The sequence below is a fragment of the Squalius cephalus genome (genome assembly GCF_949319135.1).
Source record: "Squalius cephalus genome assembly, chromosome: 22".
Classification (NCBI taxonomy): domain Eukaryota; kingdom Metazoa; phylum Chordata; class Actinopteri; order Cypriniformes; family Leuciscidae; genus Squalius; species Squalius cephalus.
The window spans coordinates 3192334-3210045 of NC_137143.1; the positions used below are offsets into that span (position 1 = coordinate 3192334).

Below are 17712 nucleotides of genomic sequence, written 5' to 3' on the forward strand. Positions count from 1 at the left end.
GTTCATCAGTTCTTTTACGTCCTCACGTGTTCCCAGGCGTCCCGTGACATTTTACATGATTAATACGTTAACAAATATATATTTATTAATCTCAAGCTTCAAGAGTCATGCCACTTACCATTTATTGGCACATTTTCTGTCAGATCTTAATATGTATTACTGTAATTTTATTACAGTAGCTACAATCAGTCACATTAAATGCAATAAAGAAATAAATCTGCATTAATACACGAAATAACACAAATATCTGGACAACGCGAATGTATAGCCACACACACACACGCACGCACACGCACATGAATATATAATATAGCAAATATTTGTCTACAGTCTCAAATACCAGACAAGTCGGATTTCTTGAACCAACTGATGTCCGACTCGCAACTCGCGGTTCATGGAAAAGTGAACCGGTTCAGGAGTCGAACATCACTAGTTCAGGATTGGACCACACATTTCGCCCAATCTGTGTTACCAGCAGCAACAGAGTGAATCGGGCTCACATTCAGACTGAGGTGTCATTGGCACACACCGGAGCGCTGGCTGTCATCCTCAACAAAGGAATGCTCTGAACGCACTGTCTCCATGGTGATGCCGAGTATCAGACATATATCATCCATAGGTTGTGCCATGCATTCAAGGAATACGTGAATCGTGCGTGCCAGAAGAAGCCTTTTGCGCCAGTGTGCGCATTTGGAGAGGCGCATCAGCCGTGATCAGACTGCAGCTTCTCTGGATCATCGGACCTTGCTTTTGCATTTTATTTGCTATTTTGTTTCTGGATTTTCTTCTGTGAAATATAATGTTGCGCTTCGCGGCTGGCAGGCTGCTGGTCGGATTGTTCTTTTTGGGGGTTTTACACAGTTTGGATGTGGTGCTTCCTGCGAGGGCAATAGATGGTGAGTGGATGAGGATGGCTTTTCATTTGGTACATGTATCATCACACAACACCCACAATTCAGCAACTGTTGCCATGCATTTATCCGTCAAATCAAGACGGCCATCCTTTGATGCGTTGATGCACAGTTTCTTTTGCTATCTGAGCCGAATATAAAATGCCTCCACGTAGAGATAAAGGTTATGTGTAATGTCTTATAATGCATTAGATAACGGTTTACCTTGAAGTAGCAGTGCGTGCATCACATAACCAGCTCAGGAGTGCAGATGCATTGATAATCTGTGGATGAACCATCACAGCGCACATGCCCAGAATACAACACGACACATGCAACTTTTACACATCGCACCAAACAACATGTTACTGACAATTTGCAGTTGGATTGTTGTAGAGGTTTCATGTTTTGTAGAGGTCCAGTCCTCCTTGAATGAAGGAGATTGTTAGTGTTGAATCAGAACACCTCTCATGAGCAGGCTGTGTGCATCTGCAGTCCAGCAGGCCCTTTCCATCAATAAACTATACATGTGTTTGAAAAGGAAAGGATGGTTGGTGAACTTTGGACTGAAATGCATGATGGATTGTTTGCATGCAGTCTGTAATGAAGCTCTAAAGTTGAAGTGCATTGAACAATCACATGAGCTTCAAGCCCTCAGCTTTGTGATCTGGATGGGAATAATCTAGAATTCACTGAATCACACTGTCATGTTGTCAAGGTGTATTCAGTGCTGTAGATGCTGGACTGAAGTCAACACACTGTATTGTATAATGTGTGTGTGTGTGTGTGTGCAACAAGTGATTCAATAGGTAAACTGCTTTGTGTGCAAGTACATCCATAACTCTAGAAACAACTACACACTTGTTTACTTAGCTCTGCAAACGAGGACGTAGCACAGACTTAATTACTACAGACTGTCCCTGAAACAAAATGAATACTCTTTTTAACAATTTAAAAAATAACACACTTTATCATTTTCTTTGACATTGAGGACGTATTAAGTCAGGTTTTGACAGATTGAATTGATGTTTGTCCACCAAGTCTCTTCACACACATACTAACCTACACATGGTTGGTTACATGGCCTTGTCATTAAGAATGGAGTATTTTATTTCCTTATTCACGATTCTGTTTTATTTCCATGTTTCTCACAGGCTGCAGTGTGCAGTTGAAATTGCTATGATAATAACCCATCATTTTCTCACAATGGCTTTTAGCGCAGTATAGAATATGCATTCTGAGTGAGCTGAAAGACTTCATGTTCGCTGAGCTCATCAATGGTGTTAATTAAGGGGCCTCTATCAGAGAACCACACAGAAGCTCGCTGTTTTCTCCTGGGTCTTTTGAGGTGACACTCACTGCCGAATCCCTCTTAAAGCAACCTCTTTATATAAATCCAGGAATTGCTTGAGTCCTCTGAAAAGTGCAACACTGTGACTCTGTAAGACTGTCTAAACATCCTGAAAGCTCAACAACACCAACATTGGCTCAACCGTGAGTTTGGGGCCGGACCATCTGTGTGAGTCTTAGCAGATGGGGACCTTTTAGAAAACAGTTATTTTTTGCAGTTACACTTGGTGACGTTAGTGGTGCAGAAATTGCACATAATTGGTCATTTCAACAATTTGGTGTACAGTACAGTTGCTCTTATTAAATTTGTTTTATGTATATTTTGCAATTATATAGGCCATGCTCTCAGGCCCACCAGAACCGCTAAGTTTATCCTGACCAATGTGACTTTATAGTGGTTGTATTTAGTTGTAAATAAGAAGAGACTAAAGGGGCAGTTCACCCAAAAATGACAGTTCTGATGATAACTATAATGATAACTATATTGGCATCCACACTAATGGACGATAACTTTGTTTAGTGTATGTGAGCGCTGCAGTTTCGTCATCTGCCTCTTTAAATGCTCAAGCCTTTTAAAGTCGGATGGATTCTTCGACCCCCTGTGGTGAAAATCAAGTTTTTAATGTTGTTTATACAGGTATGTCTATTTTTAACATGCTTCAAGACTAACCACGCTTCTGACGTCACAAACTACCTTGGAACCAATCAGGTCAACGTGTGGGCGGGCTTTAGCATATCATTAACTGAAGTTTCAAGAGAAGCCAGGTTATCCCACTATATTTTTCTGTTGATATAAAATCGGGTACATTTAGCAATATAGCTGGTGAATTATGTATCACGATGTTATGATGAACTATATGTTTTTCTCCACTGACGAGTTGTTCTGAGTTGTTCAAACCGTTTCTAAGGATACTGATTGGACATTAGCATCACATTATTAGCTGTTTTACAACGTAGTCAAGCAATTTTAAAAGGCTAATCATATTAATTACCGTTATGTGTCCGACACTGTAGAGAGCGATACATAAAACGCATTACTATTCTGATACTTTGACTTGTAAACGAGCCTGTATACTTCAGTCTTCCACTTCTTCTGAATCAGTTCTGTTCAAACATATATGGCTGAATTTAACCAGTATTTCCACTTGCCATCATGTAGCGTTTACTACAGTAAAGTTGAGAGAGTTGATTAGGTTTTCTGAGCTTGTGTGATTGAGTGGAGGCGGAGACTAATCTGCATATTCATGTATCCACGTATACTAAATGAAGCAAGAGTTGCATTCAAGCTATTTTAAGGCATGAAGAAATTGTTTTCACAGGTAAAATCTTTTAATATGTCATGATGCATTTTAAGGGATAAAATAATTGACTACAGGGGGACTTTAATAAAAAACTTGGAGATTCCAATGATACCGTTCTTCTGTGTCATTATCGTTATAGTTGTGCTGTGGATTCTTGGTGGATGTCCTTGATGTGAACTGACCTTTACTCACCCTCCTGTAGATCCAACCTTGTATGGCTTTTTGTATTATAATTACAATGAATGGCAACTAAAACCTTAAAGGAGAACTCCGGTCAATTTTAACATTGAGCTCATTTTTTTGTACATTTGGAGTGCTGTCAATACAGAGAACAACGACAAAAATCGGTGTTGCCTACACCGAGTTATTCTATTTTTAAAATTTGCACCCTGTTGACTTCAATGGGGCAAGTACTAAACCTGCTTTTAGCCTCTTAACATCCTTGATGTGTCATTACAAGTGCACAGAAAATGTGAGTGATTCCTTCTGTGTGAACACGAGTGAGTCTGACTGCAGTAGATGTGAAAGAAATGTATAAAAATGATGTTATTTAAGTAGTCGATTGCCGAGTTCACGCGCGTGATCATAGGTATTAAACCTATGCGTGTGAACTCTGCAATCGACTACTTTGGACTTCAACCGAAAAACAGGATGTAAACAAAGGTATTTGCGCTGGCTTAAATAACATCATTTTTATACATTTCTTTCACATCTACTGCAGTCAGACTCACTCGTGTTCACTCAGAAGGAATCACTCACATTTTCTGTGCACTTGTAATGACACATCAAGGATGTTAAGAGGCTAAAAGCAGGTTTAGTACTTGCCCCATTGAAGTCAACAGGGTGCAAATTTTAAAAATAGAATAACTCGGTGTAGGCAACACCGATTTTTGTCGTTGTTCTCATATTGACAGCACTCCAAATGTACAAAAAAAATGAGCTCAATGTTAAAATTGACCGGAGTTCTCCTTTAAAAGTGGTCCATACGACCCATGTCCTGTATTCCAAATCTTCGGATGCCATTTGTGTGAGAAAACGACCAAGGGAGTAGATAAAGACACAATTTTACTGTCGTGCTTGGGTTGAACAAACTTCCTCTCGAGTCCATTGAGCCAGTATTGTGTGCAACCGATGTCTTTATATTTCCTGACAGGTAACCTGCCCCCTGAGGGTTTGACATTTCAAGAGTTTGAACTGATGGGGAACTCTTAAGGAGAGCTGAAGAGATATGAGATATGAGATGTATATAGCACAGGAAAGACAGAGAGAGGAGGAAATAAACAGTTGAGACGGACGAGTGTGTTCCCCACCCCCAACCTCACGTCTCCTTCACTCAACTGTGAAACACATCTGGATGGGGAAAGGTCATTTGTTTGGAAGTATGCATGAGGAGAGGGTGGAAAGGAGGGTGGATATTCTCACAATTTGTTTTGAACAAGATGTTTGGTGGAGAAACTTGCGTCAGCTTTCCCAGAAATTTGAAATATCAAAGACAGAAAGGAAGTAACATGGATTGGAGAGGGGTGTATTTTAGGAAGTTGAGCTGAAGTAAGATGACAGGAGAAAGACTGAGCTGCTCTTCCCCCTCTTTTATCCATCCGCCCCCTTGGCTATGTGGATAATGTTGCATGATGTGCTTGTGCTTTAATGATCTTAACTAGGTAATTTGTTTCGGTTTGTGATTAGGCTGCCTTGTTTGTTCTAAAGGTTGAAAGCTTGTCCAAAAATGGGAAATCTGTCATCACTTACTCAATTTGTATGACTGTTTTTTGTAAACTTAAAAGGAGAAATTTTAAAGAATGTTTGCTTTGATCTTTTTCATACAACAACAGCAGCAGTGACCAAGGGCTGTCAAACTCCAAAAATGACAAAAAGCACTACGAAATGATCAGAAACAAAAAATACTTGATGGGTTCCCATGTACTTGTGCATGAAAGCTACTGCGGATGGTGAGAGCTGCACAAACATTCTTTAAAATATCTTCTTTTGTGTTCCTCTAATAAAATAAAAAGTCATACAAGGTTGGAACAACATGAGGGTGAGTAAATGATGATAAACTTTCTTTTTTTGGGGGTGAACTATCCTGCTGAAAACCCTAAAGGCCCCGATATACTCACGGCGAAGTATTTTGCGTATTTCTCGCCGTATTTCAAACTTCATTTTACCCCTACACGAAGAATGAAATACACGAACAGTGATATACTGTTAGTGAACTGCATGCTTTCCTTTTAATAACAAAATAAACATGCAAAATGAGAAAACAGCATTTTTTAAATAAAGCACAGGAAAGGCATCTGATCATAGCAACGTGGATTTGCATGAGCTCTGCAATTCGGGACTCTAGTAAAGCAACGTCATGTTTATTTATAGCACTTTATACAATAGATTGCTTAAAATCAAGCAGTTTTATAGTATAGTATTTAACATGAAAAACAGTGTCAGTGTCTCATTTCACTTCTCGTTCAACTCATTCATTTCCACGTGAAAGAAGGCGGACTTTGTACTCAATGGTAGTACAAAGGTGTTTACTAGCCTTAGCAAACTTTTCTGGAAAGTTCGCTTTGGCATGCTGTTTCGAACTCCCAAAATGAACTTCGTTTTGGCCTGATTTTGTTTAAAATGATGTCACAGCAGTTCTTTCTTCGATTTCGCTTTAAGTATATAGAGGCCTTAATCTTGTCCCCTAGCTTTGGCCAAGCCAGTGTTTAGCTGCCTAGCCAGTTCGTCTCCCTGTCAGACCAGTTGAGAAATGCCCCAAACCAGCCAACAGACCAGCCCGATTAGGCTGGGAGACCAACTAAGAGCAGCAAACCAGTTTAAACTGGTCTAAGATGTTTTTATTCCTTAAAAAATGAGCAAGGCACTCTACACTTGAGAAGTTCTGTGATGACCATCTCAGCCCATAGACAGTGTTTGCCATCTTTAACGTGTTAGTGAGGGTGAAGACTGTTTTACCAGTGTTCATGACAACAGAGCTGTTCTTGGAGCTCGCAGGGCTGGAAACATTGAGCTCACAGGGCCATAGCTGTCACATTACTCAGACGCTCGCTCGGCCGCCAGCAGGCTCAGATGGAGGAAAACAGCACTGAAGGAAGAGCCGAGGGAACTTTCATTCCGTGAGACGTAAACGATGAAGAGTTTGAGAATCGGATTTGTTGGTGCAGGGACAGTGCTTTTACATGCACGTTCTTAACCCGATTATTCAGTGTGGTCATGTAAATGCATGAACCCTGGTTTCCTTTATTGGAGTAAAGTAAAAAAAAAACAGTTGACACAGCTAGATGTTTGCCCATTATGGCATGTTTAGAGCACCTTCACCTGTGTTCTGTCAGCTTATTGAAGTGTCTGGCTATGTGACAGGAAAGTGTCCTTAAAGTGCAGTCACATTAGAGAAATTTTGTGGGCAAAAAAAGTCCATTGCCAATAGCGTAGCAATGTACAAGACACTTTCAAACCAAGCAACTCTCTGTGGGAGGCAGCGGCAAATTCGCTTGACCAACTTGAACATGAGCGAAATCTGTTTGAAGAACTTTTCTCCCTCATGTGAAACTCCCAAATGTGCAGATTCCTATTGAATTGACTGGCAGAGGAACAGTGAATGCAACTGCGGATTTAAGCACATCCAGAAAGAGCGAGCGTTTTCTGCGGTAGGGGTTTGAAACCAAATCTTCAGCCATCGTCTTGTCGGTAACTCTCATAACGTGATAAATGAAATCTTGAAACTCCTGCCACGGTGGGCAAGTGATGTAACCGGTGAATTAGAGACGGTAAAAGTGATTGGGTTCAATATCATTGATCTTAAAAAGTGGGTGGCTCTTGTCACACCGACATACAATGGTTCTGATGCCAAAAATGAGAATGTTACGAAATTGTTACGAATGCTTCGAAAATGAGAATGTCATCGTCCATCGCAATGTTTCACTGTAAACATCGTCTGATGCCAATTTGGTAGACATATTGTAAATGCAGTTTACTTGCTTTGCCAGGATATGTAAATCGGGACAACAAGTTAATTCAATTAGCTGATTTATCTGTGTTATCAGTGTATTGGTGTGCATGTAAATGTGCTCAGTGAAAGAATTTCCTGAGGTTAGAGGAAAGGCCGCTTCCCTTCTCAAAACGAGACACAAGCCTTCTGTTGGGTCGTTGTGGGGGGTATTGATTCCTCAAAGTACCTCTGATTGGAAAGAGCAAACACACAGCAGTTGCTTTGGTAACATCCAGTTTACAAATGCTGGTTGTTCTTATACCCTGTTGATTGTGGTGGATCTCTTAGTGGAAATTCGTTCATTTTTCGAATTTGAAAAAAAATGCAGAAATCTTAGATTTCTTCAAAATGTTTGAAATGCCCTAGTCTTGAACTGATATTTTGATGCACAGTGGAGATATATCCATTGCAATGATTTGTAGTTATACAGGTTATTGCATTACCCAGAATGCAATGATTCTGCCTCTATACCTGAAGTTCAATGCTTGAATCAGTTGCATTTTTAATTTGGCTTTGTGTTTGCTTTATTGTTTGAATTCACAGCACCATGAAATCATATTATATTTCAAATGTGATCAACTTCAAAACTCTAAGGTTTAAAGTGTTTGTGTGAAGTCTGCTGCCAGTGAATAGTTGTCATCCTTGACTAGACTAGACTGTTGTCTAAATGTGTTTGAGACGGCCTTTATATACAGTACCTCACTAAATAAGTCTCAGACTCTACAGTGTTTATACAGTGGATATTAAGTTAGGTAAACGTTTGTAAAGTTTTAAAACTGAACACCCTGACCTGTTATGGATGCACAATTTCCTTTTCAAGAGACTTGAACAAATCAGAAGCATACAACAACCGTCGAACTAAGAAATCTGTCACGACTCGTGCACTTTCAAATGACTTTTCCCTTTATATAGTGGAACATTTACAATAAGAAGTTTATCAAGAATGTTTTAAGGAGTTTGATCTTAGTGATTTTAAGATGAATGGGAAAGTTAACAGATACATGTATAGGTCTCCTAGGTCTTCATTTCAGATATCCTGAAAACATGTGGCCAAAGTTTCTCAGACTCATTGAACAATGACAGCTGTAAGTCTTCTGTCATATCTGTTCATGTGTGATTTTGGCCCATTTGGCTTTGGATTTGAGTGTGTTTATGTTAATGTAAACTCGACCTTGTGATTGGGATTATTGTCCTGCTGACAAAATGATTTTTTCCAGACTTCCAGAGATTGACAGGTTGTCTTGCACTATTCCCTGCATTCTTTTTGAGGACTGCGATACTTTATTAAAACATCTCATACAGGCCAGATCTCCTTAAAGAACCTGACATAACCATTGGTACTGCATCACTGGTACATTTGTTAGTAATTTTAATAACTTACACAGGAACATGATTTGAACACTCTTTCTTTGCATTGCCAGAAAACACATTTCACATTCATTCACTTGCATTGCATCAATGACTATTTAGGGAGATTCTGACAATTTCTGAACCTAATTTAATATACAGACATAAAAACATCAGCAACCACATTGCTAATAATTTTTTTTGGCTCTAACACATAACATTTAAGGAGGACCTATGCTTTTTTATTTCACATGTCGATCTTTCTTTAGTGTGTAATGTTGAGTTTGATCATGAAAAAGCTCCAGTTCTTCTCTATATCAGAGTCAGTGTTTCTGAACTCCCTGAAACGCCTCCATTGTAGCCTAGTCTTGAGTTTCTTCCGGGAACGAACACGTCACAATATTCCTAATTATAATAATTCATACGCAGAATAAATTGGCGGGGTCTGGTTGAGTTAGTTAGTAGTGTGTTAAACTGGTGGTTATGGCAAGGGGCGGGACATTTCCCAAACACACTCGAAGCGCTCGACCAATCACAACACACTGCTCCAGCCGACCAATCAGAGCACAGTGTGCTTTTCAGAAGGAGGGGCTTCATAGAGACAGGAACTAAACATAGCGTTACTGACAGACTGGGAAGAGAGGAGCCGCAACAATGGAGAATATGAGGAAAATAATGTGTTTCTGCATCACAGCTCCAATTTATACTTTCATATTTACTAAAAGCGTTTAAAACCGTGAGAAATCTTGAGACGTCTGCGTTCTCTTCCATTCGTTTGCTCCTCGTCTAGCTGCTTTTGAAGACAAGAAAGCGTCCTGTGCAAAGCCTGCTGTCGTTCAGTGTGGTTTGGCATGATGTGTTTCCTGTAGTAGCAGCTGGTCCTGCGCTGACATTACACTCACAAAAACATAAAGATGGTTCTCCAGTGGTAGGAAAATCAGCTCATCACTAAACTATTACTTACATATAATTAATTGTACTGAATGAATGCATTAAATTTACAAAAAGATAAAAATTAATTTTGTAATTAATTACATTTCCCAATCTAGAGTCAACGTTAACAAAATATGAAATTGAAATCAAACATATTCAGCGGGAAGTGCAGGGAAATCTTGAAATAAAGACATGCATGTCATTTACAGTCAGTTATCTTCTGTTCCCTTTATGGACTGTATTTATCACTGAAAAGTACTGAACATTTAAAATAAGAGCCCATATAGTATATGTAATACCAGATTGTTATTATTACAACACTATTTTTCAGGTGTTCAATAAAAGTTTGGCACTATCAACAGCGTTTAGCATAAATTTGTCCACTGAAAATAATTTCATTGTTCATTGTTCAAAATAAATCTTTCATTTTGAGGTAGGACTACTTTTCTTGGCGGCTGAATTCTCAGTTATATGTTTTTTAGGAGTCTGCTCCATGTAAACAGTAACTTTCTGATATCCTTGTGCATATCATTCAAAATGTTATGCGGTCATGACAAAGAAATTCAAAGATTGTATGTAACTTTGCCCAGACAAGGTCAGAAAGTGATTCCATCAAACTAGTCTCATGTTAAAACATATATGTTGAATACTTTTGGCTCACAAAAGCCTAAATATCATAAAAATATATTTTTATATATTTCAGCTCTTTGACGAAGTTCAATATATATCCATATTAAAGGGGTCATGAACTGGATTGTTTTATTATTTTATAATGTTGCCTGGGGTGCCGTTATAATGTTAGTATGATTTTTACATAAAAAATTGTCATAATTTATAAATAAAAGCCATTTCTGCCTCAGATTTGAACGCTCCGTTTTAAGGGGCGTGTCTGCTGTGAGACTGCAGTGCAAACGCCCACTGCTGTGATTGGCTGACATGCTTGCAATGAAATAGCTAGTATTACAGGAACTCTCTCGAAAACTTGTACTACGTTTTTACTAATACAGCTATCGAGATTAACACATCGTGAAAAGTATCGTTTAAAGCATTATATTTAAATCTATTCCATCACATGAAAGGTTGCAGCATGATGAGCACTGAGCAGATGACAGACAGTCTGTTGATCGCGTGAATAAAGATCTTATCATTGCAACGCAATTTTTGCACTCTCACAAATGCTTACACCAAATCACAATGCAAACACGATGTGAGTACACAGTAAGAGCTTCGTTGTGTAGTGTAACAGTGTCATTATTTCATCACGAGTTTGGAAAGTGTCCAGATAAGCTCTCGCGGCTCGCGCTGTGCTGTTTGATTGACAGCTTGGGCGAAAGGGATCGTTCTTTGATCGCTTTCTGTAGGCTATATAATTTAATAACAGTTTAAAAAAAAGATTATTTTCATAATACTACGAGAAATTATGTGAAGTTGATCGTTTAGTCGCTGATGCATAAACAGTATTGAACGATTTTAAGAGAACTGATCGCAGATCAGGCAATAGAATACACATGGTTACTTACATGTTGCTGGCAGATCCGTCGGGAAATTGTGATTGACTGATTTAATAAAGTTTAACCATGCTGGAATCCGAAGGAAGCTTATGCAGACTGTCTTCTTCCACAAACAGGCACTGCACAATATTTAGTCAACAGCATGTTTATTGCTTGGAAGTAGCTCGATCCGGTAAGCAATCATCATGTCGTCCTATGTTATTTAGCATGTTTGGGCGAATCGGTGGGCGGGGCTAAAGAGGCCGTGTTGAAGTAGGCGTTGATCTTCTTTTGTGGAGGCGGTGTTTTATCCTCTTTGACGTCATTGTTCCCCACTTTGAAAAACGAGTCGTTTGCTGAGCCTGATGTCTATAAAAGCTTTTATTGGACTAACAAGGTAGTTTTCAGTTCTGAAACTTACAGGATATTATTATAGTATGATGATCTCTTATATGTCAAAAGCTCAAGGAAACTTTGATATCTCAGTTCATCACCCCTTTAATGTTTCTGCTCTTAAATGGCTTTAAATAATCTTTTTCAGACATAATAAAGCCATGTGCAACGAACATGAGCAGTTTTGAATCATTCAAACAGATGGACTATGATTAAAGAGAAAGTCAAATGAAACAACTGTGTTTAATCTAAGCATCTAATCTGATGATCTTTGGCAAACTTAATGCCCTAATAAAAAGCACGTTAAATGTTACTTCATTTTATATTGCCAGCAAAATCATTGTGAATGTATCATGACTATTCAAATGCCCAGCATTATAAGAGACAGAGCTAAATAAGATGAATTTGTCTCTGCAGAGATGGACTGATCGCTGGTAGAAAATGATGCGAGGGCTGAAAATAATCACTCAATATTAACTAGCCGTTCATATTAGTCATTTTCTGTGATGATCTTAAATAAAAACACTTATGCCAAATTCTACAGAAATGTAATAAGTTAAATAAACCATATAATCCCACAATTTTAAAGTGCCCCTATTATGCTATTTTAAAGTTTCCCAGTGTTGTTTTGGAGTACACATAGGTTTACATGCATCAAAGTTAAAAAAACTGTTTAGTTTCCTCATAATATACATTTGCACATCACCACATTTTTCAATGATTCTCAAACGACTCGTCAGATGAATCAATCTCTCTAAATCCCTCCTTTCCGCGAGCTACTCTGCTCTGATTGGCCAGACAGCTCAGTCTTTTGTGATTGGTTTGCCACGGCGCGTACAGCGAGCGCATCGAAAACAAAAACGCCCATTGCCATAACAACGTCAGTCCTGAGACTTCCTACAGCGTAAACTAAAACTAAACGCAACGAACAATGTCGTTGATTTTACCATATCAATGCGAGCGCAAGTCCGATGATGAAACATTGGAAGAACTAGTTATTGAACCTGAACCTCCATCGACGTTTCTCAGTGATACACTACTCCGTTTGAGGGACATTATGAGATGTTGCAACTGTAATTCCTCACCTTCAGCATTAACAAGTGCATGTCCATCAACAAACCGATTATTTTACTTGTACTAATTTATTTCCAGAGTATTTTTGTAATATATTGCAGTGAACACGTGGAAACTGTATCAATAACAGTGCATGTATGCAATGTATACATTAGCCGAGCTCTAGCGTGGATGACTGATGTGAATGACTGGTGTAACATAAATGCTGGTAAAACAAATCTTGCTCCATGATTAATCTTTCCTCAAAGTAGTGAGAACGACAGACAATCTGCATTAATAGACACAGTTATAGGTAATAGTGGTCCACAACTGATTAGCAGAAGTATTTAAGACAGTGATAACGTGAGTTAGCCAGTTAGCAGGAGACCTACACAATATAAAACTCAAAACTAAGTATTTTGAACACCATCTTTCAAGAGCAAGCGGTTTGTGAATCCTACATTGAACTCTTGAGATTTGAGAAGCAGTCGTCAGTGAAATAAAGGGAACACAGCAAAAGTTTAGGATTATACTGCTGTGGTATCATGGTTAAGATTAATTTAAAGCACTGATTCTTCACATGCTCGTCCTTGGGCAGTGAAAAGAAACTGGCTTACCTTCACATTGTAGAGCACAGCGTCTTCTCGACATGATCCAGTATCCACAGGAATCAGCTGCCGGTTTGAGGTTCAAGTTTTCCCTGGTGTCTGCGCGCAATAAGTGGGTGGGCAATATGCTAATGTATCGTCTTGACGTCACAACGAAACGGCTTATGACTCGTTTGAAAAACAATTAATTTCACTGACTCCGAGTCGACTCTTACTTTTGAAAGACAATTGGTCTCATTCATGAAACATTCGTAAATATACGAGTAAATATGTGAGTGATTTGCGCGTAAAGAGACCTTCCCGAAAACTCTTCTCCTGATTCACAAATACTTCGTAAACGTCAGATGTGATAGTGAAATGTGTGTGTGTGTGTTAATGCATTCCAATCAGTCGTAAATGGGACGCGCGTGCACGCTCACTCAATTACCATAAATCCCGCCCATTAAATCCGACTGACAACTATATATGGGCATCATATTATGACACCAAACAAAGGATTTTAACATGTCTTCTCAAAAGCGAATGAAAAAGAGAAATTTCTCAGATGCAGAAATTGAAGTTTTATTATCAGAAGTTCATTCAAAACGCCACATTTTATTTTCAAGCGTACATAGTAATCTCGGAAAGTAAGTCTGCGCGGTCTCTGAAAATACGCCTTTTGCGCAGCGCTCTATCTGCCAAATCTAGCAAAAGCGCTATATCAGCCATCGTAAATGTTTCTTGTTATGCCTGATTTTGGCCATTTTATAGGAAACAATTTCCGTAACAATTAAGGGGCTATTAGTTTGCCCAGCCCTATTGAAAGCAATTAATTATTTGATTAAAGTGTTCTGTTTGCAGATGCTATTACTGGCTCTCATAATAAAAGTAAAAAGAAAATCCGTATGTAATTACTATATGTAATATTTTTTCAAAATGCTGTGTAAATATGTACCCGATTAAGGTGAATTAAAATGCAGCCTTATTAATGAGCAAAGCGTTCGGATGTTAAGCGCACTATTTACGCGTGGCTGGGAGCAGGTGTAGATTTCTTTCGTACCAACTAACATTTGGAAAATACGAACATTTTAATGAATCCGAAAATTTATGTCAGAACCACTTTACACACGATTTACACAAAAATTAATTCTGCTCGTGTTTCATGAATGAGGCCCAATAACTTTATATATGGTGCACTTTCAGATTTAAAACTTTGCAGGATGTTTTCATTCACTTAGAGCTGTTACACACTACATGAAAGGTCATTTTCAAAAATCCATAATAGGGGTCCTTTAATATCAAGTGTAGCATCAGTTCTGGCAGGTCACGTTAGTCAACTCGCATCGGTGACTCTCATCTGACCCACGTCTTCCTATAGGAATACGACACCTATCACGGTATACATATATAAGCTCCTTCAGTATTATCAGCAGCTATCGCGTTTCTCAGGAGCTGATTACCCTCCTCCATCCCCAGCTCCACCTCTCAGACTAAAATTCTCTAATTATGTTGTACACTAAAATGAATTAATGATATCTGCAATACATTCATGTTGGTTCTGTTCTGTTTACCCTAAGGGGGGTTATTGCTGCTCTTATCCATGCTATGCTGCACGGATGCACAGGGAGTTCTTGCCCAGAACAGAACCATACCGCCAATCCTAACTGTATATTAATTGTCAATCATATTTTGTGTGGTAATATTAGATCTAGAGTATGATTACGACAATGAGTAGGTCCTGACACGTGCTATCTAACTCCAATAGAGTTCAGAATGTCTTTAAAGGGGGGGTGAAATGCTCATTTTCACTCAATCTCCTGTTAATCTTGAGTACCTACAGATGGTGGTCAACCAGAATGCCTATTACCGCCGCGCCAGCCGCCGCGGCGAAATTACCGCGGCGAAAATAAACCAGCCGCATTTCAAAGTCGTTCCCGAAATGACCGCCAGGTGGCGCAAAGGGACATTGTGCAAAACAGCAGCAATTGCCGTATTTTAAAATGTAAGTGGGTTAAATAATAGGCATATTTTTCATATATATAAATAGGCCTATTAGGCTACAACAGAATAGAACCAAAGATAGAATCAATTTTACAGCTAAAAAAATAGAATCAAAAGTTAAAAATAGAGACGATGTTAGGAGCAATGACGCTGAATATTTTTACTATTCTATTGAGGAATTAGATAAACGAAGAGCTCTCGTGAGCGATACAATTGCACAGTAATTTATAGTGATTTCAAAAGCAGTCCTTAAAAAAAAAAAAATTACATGGAGTAGTGTGGCATAATTTTTGAGAGATTACGCGGAACACGTTTTAGTTAAGATCCTGGTTTCAATGCCCTTAATGTATATAGGCTAGGCTTTAAAAAAAATTCACAACGCGTTTTGAGATTGTTTTGAATTAAACATTGAAGTTTAAAATGTAGTGTTTTTGCACACCAGGCCGAGTGGCGTTACGCATTGTTCAAAAATCAGGTTTTATTCTGGCATGTTGAATTGGCGTTAATATTTTTTATTTTTATTTATTAGATTTAGATTTTAGGTTTTGTTAGATTTATTTTTCTCATAACAGCTAAAATAACTTAATATATGCCTTGTCTTCATATGATTTTTATCAATGAACTAGTGTTTTCTGACAGTGTCGACTGCAAAGATGAAGTTGACGATCGCCATATTTGTAGTGAACGCACCTAGAGAGAAATGCACAAAGACATAATCAGAGAGTAGCCTTTTTCTTTTTCGTTTTGAATTATTTCGTTTGAAGACATTTCAAGCTTTGTGTATTTGATGTATTTATCATGTCTGTGTGAGGCATACGCTGAGTTTCGTTAAATTAGGAGGATGAGATGCGCTCCAGCTGACGTGCAATGCAAGTGACCTCACGGGCGCCTCTATGATTAGTGTCTGTTTGCTTCTCTTACTTATTGAATCCAGACAATTGGGTGATGAAAAAATGATTAAAATTAAGATACAATTTATAGAAAACGAAATTCACTTTAAAAAAAGGTTTCTACTAAACAAAACTTAATGAAGTGGTCAAAATCATGTCTGACCCACTCCATATCCATCTCTCGATATAATGCATCTTATCTTACTCATGCTGTTCACTTTTCATATTCAACATAGATTGAAAAAACAACATTATAATATTTTAACAAATATGATACTAAATGAGATTATTTAATGTCTACAACAGTATAGTAGGCCTATAGACTCTATTTGTACAAATTGCTGCACGTTAATGTAATTAAATGAAACCTTGTAACGAATTCACACTGTAGGGTAGACTGTGTACAGTTGAGACACCTTAAATAACTTGCGTTCGCAGCAAGCACAAGTTGTGATTTTTGCTGTGCACTTGCATATTAGTGTCAGCTGGGAAGGAAATATAGAGACCAGACCTCTTGGAACTTTAATTGAATACATAGCGTTGGTGAAGCATACTGAAATTACATCCCTACAAATGTATTAGGCCCTACTGAAAATAAATGTATCGAATTTAAGCAAAGTAGCCTAAATGTTAAGACTGTAAGCCCTTTACTTTTTTACGTAGCCTAAAGGACTCTTATAGCCGACTTTGGGTTAATTTAATTTGTAGAGGATTTTTTAACTCAAACATTAACACTGAAATAAATTAAACTAAATTATTGTAATTTTTTGGCACACCACGACGAGTGGCACTATGCATTGTTCTAAAGCCAGGTTTTATTCTGGCATGTTGAATTAGTGTTCAACAAATGCGGCGGCGCGTTCATTTGAATGAAGAGCGTTTCTCGCTCGTGTGAGCGAACACACACTGGAACGTTAGGCCATATCGCAACGAGTGAATAGTGGCCGAGTGGTTGAACTTACGTTACGATCATTTAGATGACACGGGTTCGAATCCCGAACTAACTTGGACTACTGGTGTTTTTATATTAGCCTATTAATGCATTTTATAGTCTATTGTTGATGCAGAGAGATTTGTCTTCTAAAACATTTTTTTTGCCTATTTACAAAATAAAATCGCCATGCATTTCCATTTTACACTAAGGAACAAATATTATACAATGACTTTACTTCTGTAGCCTATAATAATTCATATATATGACGTTTAAACGACAAACAATAAAATCAGAACCAGTATTCTGTTGCGTTCATGGTTCCAGTGGCAGTAATGCATCCACGGCTTTTCAAAATGTCACAAAGCGTTTTGAGATTGTTTTGAATTAAATATTGAAGTTTATAATTTGTTTGGCACGACGAGTGGCAAACTCTTTGTTTTGTTTTGCAAACTCAGCTAGCCTGTGGGGGGTTTGGAGAAGGCAATACTTTGCTTTATCGTGGGGGTGCAGGACAGAGGTGTTAATGTTCCGTCTTTCATGGTGTCGGAGCCAGCC

General features: G+C 38.4%; 1 protein-coding gene across 5 annotated transcripts in view; it reads left to right on the plus strand.

Annotated features, from left to right (window-relative positions):
- The first annotated feature begins 456 nt into the window (after positions 1–456).
- lrp1aa (low density lipoprotein receptor-related protein 1Aa) overlaps positions 457–17712 on the plus strand; it is a 192062-nt gene continuing 174806 nt past the window's right edge. For all 5 annotated transcript variants that reach the window (XM_079857280.1, XM_079857281.1, XM_079857282.1 and 2 more), the window contains exon 1: positions 457–896. In XM_079857280.1, the coding sequence (XP_079713406.1) occupies positions 800–896 (97 nt within the window). In that variant the 5' untranslated portion in view covers positions 457–799. The remainder of the gene's footprint in view (positions 897–17712) is intronic.